General features: G+C 52.8%; 7 protein-coding genes across 7 annotated transcripts; 2 read left to right on the top strand and 5 right to left on the bottom strand.

The window, feature by feature from the left end:
- Positions 1-425: 425 nt before the first annotated feature.
- J4E90_007620 (uncharacterized protein) lies at positions 426-1,349 on the top strand (the record flags this gene model as incomplete). Its single annotated transcript, XM_051437154.1, has 3 exons — positions 426-683; positions 783-1,039; positions 1,130-1,349. The coding sequence occupies 3 exons, from the start codon at positions 426-428 to the stop codon at positions 1,347-1,349; spliced, it is 735 nt and encodes a 244-aa protein (XP_051288900.1).
- Positions 1,350-1,639: 290 nt separating this feature from the next.
- Positions 1,640-5,977, bottom strand: TR06 (ABC-type transporter tr06; the record flags this gene model as incomplete). The annotated part of the gene is made up of 6 exons (XM_051437155.1): positions 1,640-1,666; positions 1,722-4,423; positions 4,485-5,376; positions 5,427-5,569; positions 5,628-5,733; positions 5,780-5,977. The coding sequence occupies 6 exons, from the start codon at positions 5,975-5,977 to the stop codon at positions 1,640-1,642; spliced, it is 4,068 nt and encodes a 1,355-aa protein (XP_051288901.1).
- Positions 5,978-8,607: 2,630 nt separating this feature from the next.
- On the bottom strand, positions 8,608-10,981 carry J4E90_007622 (uncharacterized protein; the record flags this gene model as incomplete). The annotated part of the gene is made up of 2 exons (XM_051437156.1): positions 8,608-10,704; positions 10,793-10,981. The coding sequence occupies 2 exons, from the start codon at positions 10,979-10,981 to the stop codon at positions 8,608-8,610; spliced, it is 2,286 nt and encodes a 761-aa protein (XP_051288902.1).
- Positions 10,982-11,640: 659 nt separating this feature from the next.
- Positions 11,641-12,792, bottom strand: J4E90_007623 (uncharacterized protein; the record flags this gene model as incomplete). Its single annotated transcript, XM_051437157.1, has 3 exons — positions 11,641-12,218; positions 12,269-12,437; positions 12,490-12,792. The coding sequence occupies 3 exons, from the start codon at positions 12,790-12,792 to the stop codon at positions 11,641-11,643; spliced, it is 1,050 nt and encodes a 349-aa protein (XP_051288903.1).
- A 441-nt stretch (positions 12,793-13,233) lies between these two features.
- On the top strand, positions 13,234-15,657 carry J4E90_007624 (uncharacterized protein; the record flags this gene model as incomplete). The annotated part of the gene is made up of 3 exons (XM_051437158.1): positions 13,234-13,321; positions 13,500-14,044; positions 14,098-15,657. The coding sequence occupies 3 exons, from the start codon at positions 13,234-13,236 to the stop codon at positions 15,655-15,657; spliced, it is 2,193 nt and encodes a 730-aa protein (XP_051288904.1).
- A 658-nt stretch (positions 15,658-16,315) lies between these two features.
- On the bottom strand, positions 16,316-17,481 carry J4E90_007625 (uncharacterized protein; the record flags this gene model as incomplete). The annotated part of the gene is given in 3 exon segments (XM_051437159.1): positions 16,316-16,769; positions 16,846-17,215; positions 17,235-17,481. 3 exon segments carry the CDS (start codon positions 17,479-17,481, stop codon positions 16,316-16,318), a joined length of 1,071 nt encoding a protein of 356 aa, XP_051288905.1.
- A 520-nt stretch (positions 17,482-18,001) lies between these two features.
- On the bottom strand, positions 18,002-18,751 carry J4E90_007626 (uncharacterized protein; the record flags this gene model as incomplete). The annotated part of the gene is made up of 4 exons (XM_051437160.1): positions 18,002-18,032; positions 18,088-18,503; positions 18,647-18,652; positions 18,701-18,751. The coding sequence occupies 4 exons, from the start codon at positions 18,749-18,751 to the stop codon at positions 18,002-18,004; spliced, it is 504 nt and encodes a 167-aa protein (XP_051288906.1).
- Between the last annotated feature and the right edge of the window lie 223 nt (positions 18,752-18,974).

Consider the following 18,974-nt stretch of genomic DNA (forward strand, 5'->3'; position numbering starts at 1 on the left):
ACAGGAGTTCGGACAATCCTTATTGGTCTGTTTTATGTTGAATACCCAATGTCTGTTGTTCTTTTACTGGCGTTATACATTGGCCCTATTGGGTGTGGCTCTTGAATTATAGCGTCTCTCTTGTAAAATATGCTAGATATCATAAATCATACGAACACATAAATCTAGCCTGCTTCCGGAACCGTGCAGCCGATGCGTGCGATGACGCCTGCCGAACTTGTTGCGTAGGGCTTAGCGTGGTTGCGCTCAAAGGTTCGCGAAGAGTGACGTCGGCGATAATTTGGCTAGAGCCGAGCTATCGTCGGCGACTTGAACACTGAGTATTTATCTATCCGAACAACATCTTCGAGACTCTAAAGACGATAGTCGCCTTCTTAGTTCTTTCTGAATCGCAATACAATATCATCGCGACACCAATACCAACCATGGCCTCCAAGCGCGCAGCCCAACTGCTCGGCGTCCGCTCCAATGCCTCCGTCATCGGCCGCCAGCCTACACGATTGAGCTTCAACACTGCGCGCGCTTTCAGCATCGCACCCAGGTCGCAAAACACATCTATCTCGCAGAGCAGGGCATTGGCTGTAGGAGGTGCTGCGAGGTTACACGCGACGCCAGCACAAAAGAGATGGCATTCACAGGCCCCCAACGACTTGAAGCAGAACAAGCTCTACCAATTTGACGATGTACGTCTTACCGTTATTTCCCAAGACTTTCTTGGCCAATACGATCGGCTTCTTTCAAGCCATAATACACCCCTTCAAGCGCATCGCTAACCCATACAGGTTCTACACATCCTCGAAGCGCCCTCAGACTCACGTCTCCTCATCGACGTCCGCGAACCCCATGAATTCGACGCAAACACTATACCCACCTCTATCAACATCCCTGTCACCTCACAACCCGATGCGCTACTACTAGACGAAGAGGAGTTTGAAGATAGGTTTGGCTTCCAGAAGCCACCCAAGGGAAAAGAAGTCGTCTTCTTTTGCAAGGCGGGAGTGAGGAGCTCAGCGGCTGCAGGAATCGCGAGACAAGCTGGGTAAGTCGGATTTTCCATTGGCACACGCCCAGGGTTCGATCAGAAGGCAAAGGACGCTTGCTAGAGATCATTAGCCAACTCGCACGGCAGATACACAAACGTTGGCGAATACCGCGGCTCGTGGCTCGACTGGCAGAAGCGCGGCGGACCGGGCACAAAGTCACCACCGAAGCCCGATGGCATGGGCGAGCCCAAGGCCCCTACTACCGAGACGAAGCCTACAGCTAGGACAGGTGACAGCGGAGAAGAGGATCTAGGGCCTCAGGGACAGCCAAAGTACCCACCGGGAGGCATTATGGGCCAACAGTAGATCTCCGATGCTAAGTTCGCAAATGGGGGATGGCTTGGTAATAAACGATACATGGAGGGCGTACATAACAAGATGAGATTAAGATACGATCAATTCGAAACAGATACTGCGTCACTTCCAAGAACATTCAGAAGGGCAATAGCACATTTCCATGCAATCAGAGTATAGCATCTAAAGAGTGTTATTGCAGCCAGCTACTCAAAATTACAAGTGTTTCAAGAATGAGAAGAGATGATTAAAAGAAGGTATTCCGCGAACGTAATGAATGCCGAAGTTAGTATTGTCCAGTGCTACCGGTCTAAAGCTTGAGCCTGGCACTGATTGAGAGTTAGCACATCTTAATTCGGATAAGTAGATCAGATTCAAACTCACCATCTGCCAGTAGACACCCCGTTTCCTCAACAGCCCTTGGTGGTCACCCCTCTCCAGCACCATGCCACTACCCAAAACAAAGATGACATCCGCCTTCTGAATCGTAGCAAGGCGATGCGCGACTGCAATCACTGTTCTTCCGCCCTCGCCAGCAGCACGCTCAATAGCATCCTGCACCAACTTCTCAGATTCAGAGTCGAGAGAGGATGTCGCTTCATCCAGTAAAAGGAGTTTTGGTTTACGCAACAAGGCACGAGCGAGACTAAGACGCTGTTTCTGACCACCAGACAGCGACATGCCCTTTGGTCCTAGGCGCTGGGCATATCCCTCGGGCAGGGATGTGATGAAGTCGTGGATCTGGGCGTCACGGCATGCTTGCTCGATGTCTTCATCCGTAGCGGTATCGACAGATAAAGCAACGTTTTCGCGTATCGTGCCTTCGTACAGCGTAGGCTCTTGGCTGACGAGACTGATCTGCTTGCGATATTCTGCGGGATCAAGAGTCGTGATGTCTTGTCCGTTGTAGAGGATGCGGCCAGATGTTGCATCGTAGAAGCGCTCGAGGAGGGATATTGTAGTAGATTTCCCGCAGCCGGATGCACCCACAAGTGCGGCGAACTGGCCTGGTTGGACTTGGATGTCGAGGTTGGATAGAACGGGCACTTCGCGGGTTTTGTAGGCGAAAGACACATTCTGGAACTCGATGCCAACGCCTTCTTCTGGTTTGTGCAAAGGCGGGTATGTGGCTGTTGCAGTGGTCTTTGATGGACGCATACTGAGAATGCGGTTTGCGGCGCCGGTCGCTTGGGCCATATTGGGGGCATACGAGAAGAACTGTCCTGCTGCAATGGCGCCTTGCACAATAGCTTGGTAGATGACGAAAAAGTTGACAGGGCTGTACTCGCGGGAAGCCAGGAGAGTACCACCGTACCAGAAGGTAAGAGCCATGCAAGCCAATTCGATGCTGTCACTTGCCGCAAAAACAAGAGTGCCATACTTGGCGCTTGAAAAGGCTTTTGTGACGTGACCTTTCAGCAAGGTCTCGTAGCGCTGACCGATCATATCTTCCATGATAAGACTCGACACTGTGCGGAAAGCACCGACAGCTTCTGAAGCAAACTGGCTGCTGTCTTCAAAAACCTTTGCGTTGGTCTTTTCAAACTCGTTTTCGAGGCGCACACGTAGATATCCAGCAGCCAAGATGAGTGGTAGCGCGGAAAATAGGGCAACAAGCGACAGTTTCCATCCGTAGATGAAAGAGATGATTACGGAGCCCACTACGTTGACTATAGCAACGAGCGCAATGGACATCTCTGTTGCCATCAGCTGCTGGATCTGTGTCGAGTCTGAGCTCAGGGTTGATGTTAGAGATCCAGGGCTATGCCCTTGATCGTCGAAGAAGGCAATGCGTTTGCGGATGAGATTATCCAGGTATTCTTGGCGATAGGTCCTTGTTACGGCGACAGAGATGAGGTGACAGGCCAAGCCCATGAAAAAGTAGGATAGAAAGGTACTCGCAGCTAGAACACCGAACATGCCTGCCCAGAAGTTACCCTGGCTGACGAGTTCGCCCATGGGAAGTGTGAAAACGTTGACGACATGTGCGAAGATGTAGGCCTGGAGTGGGAATACGACACCGGTAGCCAGTATACCCACGATAGCGACACTGTATAAGATCCAATGTCCTCGTTGTTCGTAGAGAAGACGCCCGAAGCTGCCAAAGAGACCTTGCTGTTTGTACTTTGGATCTTCGGCTACTTTGGAAACATCGGTGCTCTGCTTGTAGTCTTCGACTATTGCAGTGTCTGCGCTCTTCACCTTTTCGAGCGAGCTAGCATCAGCGTCCTGTTCCGCTTCCGTAGCGATCTCTTGGGCATGGACCAAGCCGTAGTAGACACCAGCTTCTAGCTTCAACAGCTCATCATGGGTACCTTGTTCCACGAGAGCGCCTTGACGTAAGACTACGATCTTGTCCGCACGCCTGATGGTAGAAAGACGATGCGCGATGACGATAGTCGTCCGATTCTTCGATACGCGATCGAGAGCCTGTTGAACAATGCGCTCGGTGCGTACATCGATAGCGCTCGTAGCCTCGTCGAGAATCAATATAGGAGGTTGTTTGATGATGCTCCGCGCGATCGCAACTCGTTGTCGCTGTCCACCCGAAAGCTTGATACCACTCTCGCCTACCAAAGTCTCGTAACCTTCAGGAAGTTTGGCGATGAATTCTTCGGCGTAGGCTTCGCGACACGCCTCATCGACCAGTATCTTTTTCTCTTCTTTGGGCAAGTCTTCGTACTGAGTACCAATAAGACCGAACGCGATGTTGTTGTATAGAGTGTCGTTGAACAGGAAGGGCTCTTGCTGGACTAGACCAATCTGAGAGCGCCACCATTTTAAGTCGACATCTCGTAGGTTGGTATCTCCGATCCGGATAGCACCAGTGCAAGTGTTTGGGCCCAGACCAGGCTCCTCGTCTTTGCTCTCGCCTTCTCCAGCCTTCTCCGCAGATGCTTGTTTGTCTCCATCTTTCGGCACAGCTTTCTTCTTGAACCATCGAGACTTTTGCGGGCTGTCCTTCTCGTTGTCGTGCGCGTCCTCGTGAGGCGATGGGTCGGCCGCGTGATCGTCAGAGGTGGCCGTAGCTGTTGTGCCTGAGAGCTCGTACCATCTCTGCAACAACCCCACGATAGTAGACTTTCCTAAAAGTTGAGGCAAGTGGTTAGTAACTAGAACATGAATTGCAGAGTAGAAACTGCTTACCACTCCCAGACGGACCAACAATAGCGGTAACTTTTCCTGCCTCAAACTCGAGGTCAAGACCTCCAAGGATCGGAACATTTGGTCGGCTTGGGTATGAGAAGGCGACGTTTTGAAAGCTGATGTTTGCGTTGGCGGTGACATCCGGCTCTTTCAATCCAGTGGTATCGGGAACGGCTGCATCGATCGTGATGAATAATTCGGTAGCGGCAGAAGATGCCTTCGCAATGGCCATGATTGGGGCCACAACCCTACCGACGTTCGTTATTGCCATCATGACAGAGAACAGAACCACCACTATCGTTCCAACGTCGATGTTCTTGCCTTCCGAATACTGTTTGATGCCGAACCAAAACGCAATCGCAAAGGTGCCATACTGTCCAATCATCATGGGTGACATCACGAGACCCATGAGAGGCGCAGCTCTGGCCTCGTTAGTCGCAGCTTTGTCCAACAAGGCCTCGTGCAACCTCGCCAATTTCGCCTCTGCACCAAACGCAGCGACAATGCGAATGGACGAGAACATCTCGAAAGCCATAGCAGAAGCATCTTCATGATGCTTCTCGGTAACTTTGTGGATCCGGATGAAAGGTGGTACTATGATACCAAACACGACGAGGATGAACGGAAGCGAAGCAGATGCGACTACGGTAAGCAGTGGGCCTTTGATGAAAGCCACCACATACGCTCCGATCACGAACGCAAGAACCTGGAAGAGCATGGCAATGTGCTGTGATATTGCGAGTTGGACCGTGTTGGAAGAGGTGGTAATTCGCGTGGACACCTTGCCGGGACTTATCGTGTCTATGACACTAATTGGCTGTGCGAACAAGGCTCGTAGATATGCTTGACGCAATGCAGCAGAGATCCTCAGGCCGCTGATTCGGATGGTAAGCTATACCAGCATTAGTATAATGGTAGCCTCTTCATGGCATGCATGCATACCATTGATATATAAGACAACACAAACTTCGCGATGAAGAGGTAGACAAGAAACAGGGTAAGCCTGTTGATCTCAGCTTGAAATTCCCCGGCTGTCATGGTCGTTCCCGGGATGAAGTAATTGGTGAAAGATCCGACTAATTGACCTGGCTGCTGTCAGTATTCGGGGAGGATGCCAACGGATTCTGGAGTATCAGGTCATACCGAAGACGACGTTCATCAGAGGAAACGTAACGCCGGAGGCTATCGAGGTGACACAGCACATGAATATGAGCCAGTAATCGAGAGTAGTTCCATGGGAGAAGACTCGCTGATCGTTTGTCAGCCAAGAGTAACATCCAAGGCGACTTACTCACGAAGTAATTCTTCATGCCCGCTTCAGGCACTTTCTTTGCTTGTGATGAGGTACTTTCATCTTGCTCTGCATGTTCAATGACGCCGTTCTTTTCATCGGATCCTGTCTCTAAAACTTGAGCGGCGATCGCAGCGCTCTCCACCTCAGCATCGATCGTTGGCCGAGGTGGCGATTGACCGTCAGTGTCCTTAGAGTTCATGGCTGTGCGATGCAAAGGAGCGTAAGAAAGCGACAAAGTGCGGCTTTGAGATGAATGGTTATTCGACGGTAGAAGAGGCGGTCATCTTAAAGCGAAGGACGAAAGTTGGTGCCTGGTGATGTGTTTGCCGTATAGATCGTATTCTTATGTACACCGGATCAAGCCGTGTCTGCGTTCCGATTCGACACGCACACCGTCGAAAATCGGAGTGAGAGTGTACCTTATAACGATCGTTTGCACCGGGGCCAATGTTCGTCGCGCGCCAAGTGCTGTACGAAGTACGAAACTCAGCCAGGGGAGGCGCTAACCGCGCGACTTCTCGCTTCACCACCATCCTTCCTAATCGAGCGACTACCTGCGAGACGCATGGGTCAACGCGCGTCTGTTGTGACTCGACGTCTGGACCCAAGGCCAGTGCGGATTAGTCATGTCGACTGCTGAGCACAGCCAGCAAATGCTCTTCGCAACAAGAATTGAATCGAGCGCGCAAATGTTGAAGTCTCCTAGAATGTTGGTGTTGTCCAGCGTTCTCTGAGCCCTGGAGTGAGTGAGTGAGTGAGTGAGTGAACGGACGTCGGTGGCTGAAAGTCCGACCCCACCGATCGACCGGCACTCATCAAGCCTCTACCTTCCGCACAACCATTGCCCGTTCACAGACAAGCCTGTAGACTTCCCTTGAGCTTTTCAAGATGGTAGCAGACGCCTTCATTGCAACTGCATGCGACCGAGATGCTCGTCGATCTGCTTTTTTGGCGGCCTCGTAGCTGGCATTGATACCTACCTGGGTAATTATCACCCATAGCTCACGTGACTTTGCGAGCGGACCAGTCAGAATGCGCGAGCACACCGAATTCGGAAATAACCATGGCCAAGCCATGTGCTAAGGGTGCCGCAAGGATGATGGAGTGACGAAACATTGCTGCCTAAGGTTAGGGAGCCCTAGGAAGGTACGATATCCTGTGCTTGGAAGTGCGCTCACGAACATGACTGCACATGCTTATCGAGCAATTCCTGGGGTTGGTAGAACCTTGGAACAAGCAGACTGATCCGTAGTGCAAGTTCAGATATCGTAGGTAAGAAGACGAGCAGATGCGATCTTAAGCCACAGCATGGCTATAAACATGCGAGGCAATGTACAGAGTGCAGCGAGGTGAGAGACCCCGTGGTGGTATCTAGGAAGGAGGGGAGGAAAATGTCCTTTCCCTTTACCATGGTACGCAAGCCGCACCCCAAGGCACACGCCATGAGATCCCTGAGATCCTCTATCCACCTCACCAAGGTATCGATTCTCAACACACAAGTTGACCACATTCCGCGAGCTCAGTATGGGTTGCACATTCTCCAGTCGGCGACACCTTGAAGAGGAGCAAAGCAACAGCACCCAACGGCCACCAAAACTCACTATCAGCGATCAGACCTTGCCAATAAGATCGCCCATTCTAGGCCCAAATGTCCCGACAGAGATCCACCTCGCTATCGCCGAACATCTGTCACCAAGCGCCGTCGCGGCATTAGCATTCTCGTGCAAACGGTTCTTCGACGTATTCAGCCTATTCATAGGCCCATCTAGCGTCTTCGGAGACGATCGTTCTGAATTTCTCTTTTTGCTGGAACGAGATCTCCCCGACTACTATTACCGAATACCTTCAGACTGGCGTCTAAAGAAGCGAGATACGACATCAACACCGCAAACCTATTCACCTACACCACACGGGCTTGAGTGCGCCTACAAAGTCCTAGCCAGCCGTTTTAACTACACAATCACCTTGTCGCACTTCGCACTCGCTCTGAAGCGCGATGCCTGTGGTGACGAACACGGCCTTGGACTTGACAGCTTCAACTACTGCGCGTCTCGCACCTTGGAACCGCTAGAGCAGACCCAAGGCGGACGCGTTCAGATGGGACTAAAAGTGACACCAAAGATTGTTGCTGCGCGCCTGTTGCTACGCTGCGACTATCGCATTCACCGCGTGGCAGGCACGAAGCAGATCCAGATGCATGAGCTGTCTTCCTTCAACCTCCCGCTATGTCGGCACGTCAGCACACAGCATCATAAATTCCCATGGTAAGACAGAACTCAAGAGAAGTGCACAGCAGTTCATCTTACTTCACCGCAGGTGCTGCCAATCCCTCAGCAACGCACTGCACCCCCGCAGATACACCGATGATGACAACGACTCTGACGACGACGCCTTCGACTTCTACTCTACTTTCGATTCCAAGCCCCTCGATACTCTGCGCGCCCGATGCAGCTTCTGCATGACGGATTGGGCTGTTGCCACATCGGCCAGCGGGGACGGTGTCAATGTGACGACCTGGCAGAACTTCGGTCATAGAGCAGGTGCAGACCTCGTGTTGAAGACTCTTGTGGCAGGTGGCTATGCGGAGCATTATTGCCGGATCGTGAAGTTCCCTGCTGGATGTGTGAAGGAGGCTTTTGAGACGGGGGATGGTAGTAGACTGGAGAGCTTGGATATGCGGATTTGGCATGTTGATGGAAGACTCTTCGGTCCGATTGATCAATGGAATGGCGGGTCATATAGGAGTATCGATGAAGCCGGTGGAAGTGGCAATCACAATGATAATGATGAATCAATTGTTACCAAAATCATGAATCAAGTGTACCATGTCTACTGACCCCCAATGCTATCCTGCCGACTCCCCACACTCCTCCCACATTCCATCTCCCTCAAAGCCTCAACATCAGATCTCCGTCTCGCCCCCTCCTTCCTTTTCTCCAACCTCACAAGACTCTCAATCAGCCGCTTCATAAGCCACTCGCTCTCGCTGATACCAGACACCATAGGGCTATCATCCCCGATCCAATCCCAATTCACCAATCCCTCTTCGTTCTCATCTTCAGAAACCATGTTGTCGGTGTCTACATTGCGGTCTAAACGCTCCGGACTCGTCAGACGGATGAGCCGTGTGAACTCGACCCATTCTTCGTATGTGTAGCGCTTGTCGTTAGTCTTGAGGTCGAGAGAAACCTTTTGGATGGACAGGGCGAGGCGGCGGGTCAATGAAGCCTGGGAGGGAGGGCTGGTGATGTCGGCTTCGGCTTCTGAGACGAGGGCTGGGACGGTCGGGTGGAGAGTCAGTTCTATATCGGTTGCTGCTTCGCGATCTTCCGGGTCGTTCGAAATACTCTCTCTGTCTTGCGGGTCGGAAGAATCTACGATGCCGTCATCAGACCGTGGGTCAGAGACGTCGAAGCCCCTTCTCAATCGCTTCTTTCTCGCTCGTTTATCTGTCCATCGCTGTAACCATCGCAGTAGCCAAGGATGCTTGTCAAGAAACGAACGCCAGATACCTGCCTTGGGCAGTACTGTAAAATCTGCGAGCTCGTCACTCCACTTCTTGAAATTAGCGACGACAGTGTCGCCTAGATCCGAGACTAGGATAGTCATGGTCGGAACGGCAATCAAGCTCCAGATGACGAAGAAACAGCGCCCGGAATTGGATCTCGGTGCCAGGTCACCGTAGCCGATTGTTAATAGACTGACATAACAGAAGTAAAGCGACTGGAAGTAAGTCAAGTGCTGTGTTTCTTGTTCGGTGATCCAGAAAACGACTGCACCCACACACCAAAGGATCGAGAAAGTAGTGATGGACCAGAAAAGCGCCATCCACTGCTTGAACTTCTTCGAGTCGGCTTGGATCTTGCGCATCGCTTCAAAGCGATCCTTCTCTTCTTTCAACAACATGATCTTGGGCTTAGAGGAACCTATATGCAGCGCATCGGCGACACCCTGCATAGTGGATGTATGCTGGACAGACTCGCCCATGGGGGTTCGAAAGGGCCGTGGTTGACTAGGTCCTGATATCTTCGGAATGCCAAGTTTACGTTTCCGAATAAGGTGGTGGGCTTCTCGTTCCCGATGACGGAGGTCAAACGAGTTGGTAACTGTACGCTCTGCGACCCGCTCGCGCATGCGATCGACATGCTTCTGAACAATCTTCTCGTCGCCGAGCTCGCGAACTGCCGTGTAAAGCGAGGAGACGATGAGCGCTAGCGTAATCGTTCCGCCTACAGAGTACGGGAAGACAATACCCCTAGTAACATCGGTCGTAGGCACTAGGTCGCCAAATCCAACGGTTAGGATAGTGACGTCGCAGAAGTACAAGGCATCGGCAAACCTCCAACTATCTTCTCCAGCATCTTGCTCGAGTTTCGCAAAGACAGCGGCGCCACCGCCTAACCAGATGAAAAACGCCATAGTCTGTAGAATAAGCGTTCTTTGACTGTCGCTCAAAGCAAAGTTTTCGGGGTAGTGACCAAGAAAAAAGCCCAGCATGTTGACCATGAGAAGCATAGAACAGATGGTGTAAAACGCCGCAGCCGCAATGGCGTACCAAAATCCTTGGGTATATCCTTGTTCCGGTCGGATCGGTGGTTCGTAAGTGTTCATGCATATCGTTATCGCTATGAGGAAAGCAGATGAAAGATACCACAGAACCACAGTAACAGGTAGGGCAATGATATAACGGATCCTCTGCGTAAAGTTCAGAAGAAGGAAGAGATTGCCGAGAAAGCCGCAGATCAGCGATGCTACGTTGATCCAGTAGCACCATCTCGGGTCGCCGAAAGGTACGCCTTTGAAGTCTGAGATTCGTTCGCCGTTGATGATGTTTTGCTGTCTCCAGGGAGTTACGAGTGCGGCGATTGAGCTCACATTTGCTAGGGGGCCGAGAGTTGCAGCGAGGAGCTTACTTGGTGTTAGCATCTGAACAACGTAGTTCGTCAAGTCGATGTAGTGGTTAAGAGCCATATGAACCTCTTGCAACGACACTTCAGTGCGAGTCATCACTTACAGGTATCCCAGTGCTCGCGAACCACCAATCGCTATCCTGCCCCTCCCATTTCTTCCAGACATTCCACCATCTCTTCCTCTTACGGTCTTTGCGTGTCAACTGCTCTTTTCTTTGATCTTCTTCTTCCTGGGCGTTATATTGTTCCGACGTGCTCGGCTGCCCCGGTTCTTCATGTTCACGCGCCATCATCGGAGCGATCCGGCATCAGACATCGTAACCCTAGACAGTGAGTTGGGCCTTCGGTAAACCCAGAAACGATGATAATAGTCCAGAACGCGAAGTATCCTCAGGTTCGTTTTCCACTGCAAAACGCGAGAAGGTGCGAAACAGCGATCAATATGTCGGGCACGGATATACGCGTGTGACTAGTTGCTGAGAAACTGGCGCTAGAGCTGAAGCGGTGGCGCTGGGAATGTGAACGCGTCTACAGTTCCAAGGTTGGGAGGAGACACGGAAGGTAATACAGAAGTCGGAAATCAGAGTCTAGCTTCAGCAGCGAGTTCATAGCAGCGCGTTTCAGCAGGTCTCCAGCGAGATTGCCAGATTCGATGACTCGGCTATCGCGGCGTAGTGGAGACGGATGGTGGGTGCTGGCGTCGATCAGCCGTTGACGCACGCCAAGCTGCGAATGCCGGGGTTACTCGGAGATCAAAAGGTTGATAATTCACGTGCAGTTAGAGATTCTTTGGAAAGTATAGGATGTGCTTGCGTGCTTCATGCTGTGGTATGCAATGATTTTGAGGATGTACCGGGATATCTCCCAGTAGTTGACTTCGTGGCAGTTGTGTTCCTTGTTTGGTCGATATATTGTTCAAACTATATACAACAGGTATCAATGCGCTCAGTGCTTATTGCGACTTGAGCTTCTCGGTCAATTCTGGGACCTTTTCGAATAGATCTCCAACAAGACCAACATCCGCGACCTGGAAAATAGGTGCCTCAGCATCCTTGTTGATGGCTGCAATGACCTTGCTGTCCTTCATACCAGCCAGATGCTGAATAGCACCAGAGATACCGGCACACAGGTATAATTGTGGCGCAACGTTCTTTCCGGTCTGGCCGACTTGCAAGCTGTTGTCGGCAAAGCCACTGTCGACTGCTGCTCTTGATGCGCCGATGGCGGCACCGAGCGCGTCTGCTAGCGGTGGCATGAGCTTGTCGAACTCCTCCTTTGATTTCAGACCACGGCCACCGGAGACGACCTTCTCTGCAGAGCCGAGATCGGGACGGTCAGACTTCTGGAGGTCCTCAGATATCCACTCTGTTGAGCATTCGGCCTTGGGGTCGACGCCCTCCTCCACTGTTGCGTTTCCGCCTTCGGTTTCAGGCGCGGGGAATGCGGTGCCTCGAACGGTGATGACTTTGGTGCTGTCGGACGATTGGACGGTCATAATGGCGTTACCGGCGTAGATTGGGCGAACGAATGCTGTAGTCCGGTTAACAACCTATTGCACACTTCAGAGGATGCTCACTTACTGTCCTCGCCCTCAATGCCGGTAATGTCTGATATTTGCTGTGTGTCCAAGAGCGCTGAGACACGCGGCATTATGTTCTTTCCAAACGCTGAGTGACCAGCGACGACATGTGTGTATCCACCCTTCTTGATGTTCTCGACCAGAAGTGGCGCATAGTTCTCGGGAAGACACTGCAGGATGTTGTCAGCCCCGTGTCATTCGATATCCCTTTGGACTACTGACCCTATCGTATGCTCCATTTTCAACGTAGATGACCTTCTCTACGCCCTTTGACTTGGCTGCTTCGTCTGCGGCCGACTTGACCCCACTTCCAGCAATGAAGGCTGTTATTGAACCTCCAAGCTTTGTCCCTGCTGTGATGGCGGCCAATGACTGTGAGACGATCTTTCCTTCCTTCTGCTCGAGAATGGCAAACGTCGACGCTAACCGTGCGAAGGCGGAGTATTGGGGTACGGCCGTGGGTTGCGACTGCCGAAGCCGTGTGCGAGCTGTGCGGAGGGCGGATTGACGAGCGGCGGAGAACATGGTGGGCGGGAACAGTGCGATGCCTCTGGGAGAAACAGACACGCAAAATTGGAGGAGGTGGTGTAGGACGCCTCGTCGAGCAACAGTGAAAGCAACCCAACGGCGCGGAGAACTATGACCTCGGTTTGGCCAGGTTAGTTATCCGGCACTAGCCTTGCATCTGCATCGGGGCTGCAGGCTGATCACGTGAGACTACTCCATGCTCCTTAGTGCTCTTTTTGCTTAGGCGTTCGAGAGCATCGCGAACTTCAGACGCGACTCCAACCCACCCATCGCAGCCCCCCATCCCCACCCTCATCCAACAACGACCACGCGGCAGCACGTTGAAAAAGACACGTTGCGATCGCGCAATCGCTCCGAGTACTCGCGCCCGCGACTTCCCCTTTGCATTGCCGCATAGCGCCTTCCAGCTCCGTCGCATCGCACAACACTCCCCGAGCCATGGCCGACGACGCGACAGCAAGCGCAACTGCTCAGGACCCAAGTCTCACTGGTGAAGGTGCCACAGACACCAATGCGCTCGATCAAGGTAGGTCGCATCCTGATTCCAATCATCACCATACCCACCGCCAGTCGCGTCAACACCATGGACGACCTATTCCATGACGACGAGCTCCTAGGTGCACTGGATCTTGCCGACTTGGATCGCATGTTCCAATCACCGGCCTTGAAACCCCTCCAAGTCGACAGTCCGCTAAGTTCCGTAGATACCAGCATGCTCGAAGACGCACCCGGCAAGGAGTCTTCCAACGATCCTGCTACTGCCACGCCCACAGCTGCATCAGATAACCCTCTCGATGCACCCGATGGCCCAAGACCGGAAGCGGAAGACGCCGATGGCCAGGATGACGAAGAGATGGGCGGCGTCGACGATGCGAAAAAGGAGAACGGCGAGGGTGGTGAAGCTGCTGACCCAGAGGCGCAAGCAAAAGCCGATTTGCAGTCAGCAGCGCGTTCACACTTTGTTACCCAGACATATGCGACCATCATCCCGAGCTACGCAACCTGGTTCGACATGCGCTACATCGACTACCGCGAGCGCAAAGCCCTACCCGAATTCTTCAACGGTCGCAACCGCAGCAAGACACCAGCCGTCTACCGTGATTACCGCGATTTCATGATCAACACATACCGCCTGAACCCATCCGAGTACCTCACAGTTACCGCATGCCGAAGAAATCTTGCAGGAGACGTCTGCGCTATCATGCGCGTGCATGCTTTCCTCGAGCAGTGGGGATTGATCAACTACCAAGTAAATCTTGCCGCTATATGATTACATTGAGTCGTGATTAACATATCAACCAGGTCGACCCTCAAGAACGCCCATCGAACATTGGTCCTCCATTCACCGGCCATTTCCGTGTCACAGTCGATACCCCCCGCGGACTGCAACCTTTCCAACCAGGACCAGGCTCAAAAGTCACGGACGGAAAGCAGCTCACAGCCACTGACCGTGCTGCGAGCCAGCAACCGACGGCAAAGAGCGAGACCAAGTCTTTAGCTGGACGAAACATCTACGAGGCCAATGGCAAAGAAGCATCCGTGGAGCCAAAAGCTGCTAATGGCGAAGGTGCCGCCAACGGTTCGGTAGACGTCAAGGATCTCGAAGCCGCTGCAAAGGAGCCAACCAAGGTCATCAACTGCTTCAGTTGCGGCGTCGAATGTACCCGTGTACATTTCCATGAAACGAAACCTTCCGAGCAGACTGGCCAGATCAAGGCTGCTGGTGGCTTGAAGCGCGACCTTTGCCCTAGGTGTTTTGTAGAGGGCAATTTCCCGCAAGGCACATCCTCAGCCGACTTCACAAAGATCTCCAACCCGGAGAACTCAGCAGCGGCCGAGACGGAAGAGAAGTGGACGGAAGAGGAGACTCTTTTGCTACTCGAGGGCTTGGAGGAGTTTGACGATGACTGGAACCGTGTCGCCGACCACGTCCAGACGAAGACACGCGAGCAGTGCGTGATGAAGTTCCTGCAGCTCGAGATTGAGGACAAGTACATCGAGGCGGATCTACCAGAGTCACAATCTGCAGCTCCTTCAACCAAATTCTTGCGCGATCTGGAGTACCTCAGCGAGGGCCGTGTACCCATCCACCACGCCGACAACCCAATTCTCAGCGTCGTCAGCTTCCTAGCTGGTCTTGCTCCCGCAAACGTCACAGAGGCAGCAGTAGCGTCGGGGCGCAGTGTCGGCGAGATGAAGCGCATCCTTCAAGAGAAGATCAACAAAGCCCCAACCGCACCATCAGAGAAGGGCAAAGAGAAGGAAGGCGAGCAGTCTACACCCGCAGCGACCGCCTCAGACATGAAGCCAGAAGGCGGCGACGCCATGGACGTCGACCCCTCTGCCGAGTCCACCGCCGTAGCCACACGGGAATCCGACTCGTCCTCCAACCCCAACCCTCTAGCCACCCTTCCCTTCGCCCTTTCCGCCGCCCGTTCCTCAGCACTAGCCTCGCACGAAGAACGCCACATCACCCGTCTCGTCTCCGGCGCCGTAAACCTCCAACTCCAAAAGCTACAGCTCAAGCTCGCTCACTTCAACGACTTTGAGAAGCTCCTCTCCGCCGAACGCCGCGATCTGCAACGCCGCCGCCAGCAGCTCTTTATGGACCGTCTCAACTTCCAGAGGAGAGTCCGCGCACTCGAAGACGCTACCAAGCGCATCAGCAGCTCCATGGGCGGCCAGGGTCTTCCCGGCAGCATGAGCAACGAAGATGCCGTCCAGGCGCTAACGGAAGCCATGCGCATGTTCGGCGTAGGCAAGGGCGAGGACAGCATGGGCGTCAAGCGCGACAGCGTCGACGCTGGTGTTGCTCAGCCCCTTGCCGAGGGCGCAGAGGGCTACAGCAAAGTAGAGATTTAGAGACATCTTAGCGCGCGCGACGTGTTCAAGATGTGGTCCTCTGAGTCAAGGTCGGGGTGTGCGTATGAGACGTTTCCTTACTATCGCATGGAAACAAAGGCAGAACAGACAAGTGCCATTCGTAGTGAGGATTTGGGACAGTGTGACTCACGTGTCGATTGTAAGCCTCACAACGGACACGGTGAAGACCACAAACGTCAGGATAGCATGATGCGCTGAATCGAATTGGGGATATGTGGTTGTTGGTCTCAAAGGGGTGTTTTCTGGCGTACAATGAGTTGGTGCCTACGCTATTCGGAACTAAGATTATGCTACAAATGGTCCGATGTGTTCAAGTCTTTTCTTTTCTGGCAGGCGGGAGTGCCTGCTGTACAAGTAGTTTCTGTTATCGAGATCGATTGCAATTCCCTTTCTCAGCACATTCAAGAGTTTTTGATGTGAATGTTGCAAGAATGTCTTGTTGAAACTATATACTGTACATGATTTTCGTCAGTAGCAGAGAAGCGTTGAACACCACTGTCTAAATGCCCCCTTGGTTCTTCAGACATGCTATACACGTAACTATATAATACAATGCCATCATCTCTTCATGCATGCCACCCTCATCACACATGCCTCACAACCCCTCTACTTCCTCTCCAGCCTCCCTGTACTCCTATCACTTCGCATCATGACTAGCCTTCGGCACCATACTCTCGCTCTCACTAACAGGTTCCTGGCTCTTAACCTGCGCCCTCGCTTTATTCGCTCGCTCGGTATCACTGTCGCCCTTTGGCTTCTGCTTGCTCTTCTCCTTCTCCTTCTCGCTATCCAGGCTGCTCATGTCGCCCCTTGCGTCGTTTACGGGGTTGTGTTTGGCGTTTGGCTTGTACTCTTCGGGGACAAGGCTGTTTTCTGGTGTGTGGGGTTTCGAGTTGCGTTCACCGGAGAATTTCCCCTTCGCTGATGCGGCGTGGTCGTTGGTGGAGGGTTGTAATGAGGAGTCTTGTTGCGCGTTGGAGGGGTTGGATGGGGTTTCGGCGGAGGCGGCCATGTCGTCTTCGTCGTCGGCGTCAGCGTCTAGCTCTGAGCCGTAGACTTCGGGGTATTCGCGGAAACAGTTTTGCATGTCCCTGAGTTTTGTCAGCTACTTGTTCAAACATAAACTGCGCGGGCCTGTTACGGCTCTGCTGTCTAATGTGGACGTACTTGAACTTGTCGATGCAGTCCATGCCCTTTGGCTCTTCGGTGGAGTATACGAAGCAGCTGAACGCCGCCTTGAACTGCTCACCACAAGGGCCATGAGCCATGCCGCCCAGACATGGGCAATCCCAATTGATCTCGCCTGTCTCCGGGTTGAATGCGCCCTGTTGATCTGCCTCTTCCTCGAGTCCTTCTATGCCACCCTGGCCATCTTCTGAAGGCTTAGCATTCTGTTGTGCGCGCTCAGCCTCTTTTTGCTTCTGGGCCTCGATTTGTGCCTGTACTGCTTGTCGTCGCTTGCGCTCTTCGGAGATGGATTCGATGGTGGGGAGGTGCTCGGATTCAACTTCGGTTTCTGGGAGGGGTTGGACAAGTTCTGAGGCAGGATCAGCTACTCTGGTTCAATTCGTCCGTCCATTGGCCTCTGAACATACGTCTTGGCTCCTCTGCGAAAACATCCGTGGTGTTGTAATAGTATATTATTGTTCCGGCAACACCCAGCCTAGCAACCAAGCTCTTGAAACTTCTCGACTTTTGTGATGGTGGTGCGGTGCTCAAGTACCGCCTGGCCGGCGCGACAGACCGTAGTGGCGCGGGTCGCAGCGCTGGACGCGCAATTAACCGTGGGGCTGCACGGAACATGATGCTAAAAGATGTGAAACGGGAAAGAGATACAAAGAGAGAGACGTGGCGGATGTCAACGGTACACGGAAGTGTCGTCACTACGTAAAAGTTATGGGACCTGCATTTCTAAGCGGAAGGAGCAGGGATCTGCGTGGCTGGAGATCTCGGATCACGTGGTGGAACTTCCGAGAATTCTGGGCACCATCCTAAGTACATCCGACATGGTAATCAGAGTGCAGTCGCAAATCGTTCGAAATTTCATGCGTAATCTGAATGGCTTTGGTATGGTCAAGATGATGTTTGAACGGGTATATTGAACGTGACCTCATATATACAGAAGTGGACTCATGAAGGCATCTCGCCTCAAGACCGAAACCGAGTAGAGAACCCCTTGCTTGCTGTATGGTACCGCGGAAAAGAAGAAGACAACATAGCCAAATCGGTACAGTCCAGATGATCAAGATTTCAGCATGATTCCGTCGTACGAGGTGCTATTGAAGTAGAGTGCAAATTTGAACAAAGCGATCAGGCAGCACGTCTATTTCGGGGGGTTGCGCTTGAAGAAGTACCTGTTGCGAATGTTAGCACACGTGCCATCAGAGCACTTCTATTTGGACAACGTACTGGCTGACGTAGTAGTCTCCAACGCCGAACAGTCCAATGACAGCAGCCCAGGCCGCGACGACCTTGCCGGTCAGCTCGCCGCGGGCATACTGCCTGTATGCGCCAAATCCAACGATGCCACCAACAACGGCAAGGCCAACTGCGTTGCTCAGCACGACCGGGTTGTCGGCGTTCTTCTTCATCTTGTCCTTGGCTGCCTCCTTCTTTGCTGCAGCGCGGTCCTTGATGTGCTTGGCCTCTTCCTTGATTTCCTCTTCACGCTCCATGCGCTCGGCTTGCGTGTCGGTCTTGACGGATTGCGACTCGTAGTCCGAGGGGACCGAGGAGATGTGCGGGCTGTCTACGTCGACAAGGGAGTGTACGCTGTCGTCGGAAGCGTGCTCGATCTCAGGTTGGGCGGGGGCGCGACTGCAATGCTACGTCAGAACAACTCTAGCAGTTTCATGCCTCAGAACACAGGTCTTGTATTTTGACTAAGATGCAACACAGGGTGCCGTCATGCATCGTCAAAGCTGACGTTGGAGGGGTAAACTCCTCCCAAATGAACGGGGTGACTTACGCCTATCTTCAAGTTAGCATTGGCACACATTGCAAGCACTCTTCAACAACTCACCTCCTCGGGGCTCTGCTTGGGGCCCTTGGCGGCCATCTCTGCGTAAGACATGATGTATGAGGGGTATTGGTGGTTGGATAGAGAAGTGGAAAAAGTGCTGTCGCAAGGGTTGATGTGAGGTTTGCAGATCAGTCGATGGGTACCGGGAAGCTGCGAAGTCAATGGGCGATCGTGTGAGACCGGAAACAGGCTCCCTCACATGCCTGTTCGCTTAGTGGGCGGTGACCGACGTCATCCTGAGCACGTTAGCGGCGACGTAGCGAAAGCGCCAAGC

This window comes from Alternaria incomplexa, assembly GCF_024043165.1.
Source record: "Alternaria incomplexa strain BMP 0042 chromosome Unknown scaffold_11, whole genome shotgun sequence".
In the NCBI taxonomy this organism is placed as follows: domain Eukaryota; kingdom Fungi; phylum Ascomycota; class Dothideomycetes; order Pleosporales; family Pleosporaceae; genus Alternaria; species Alternaria incomplexa.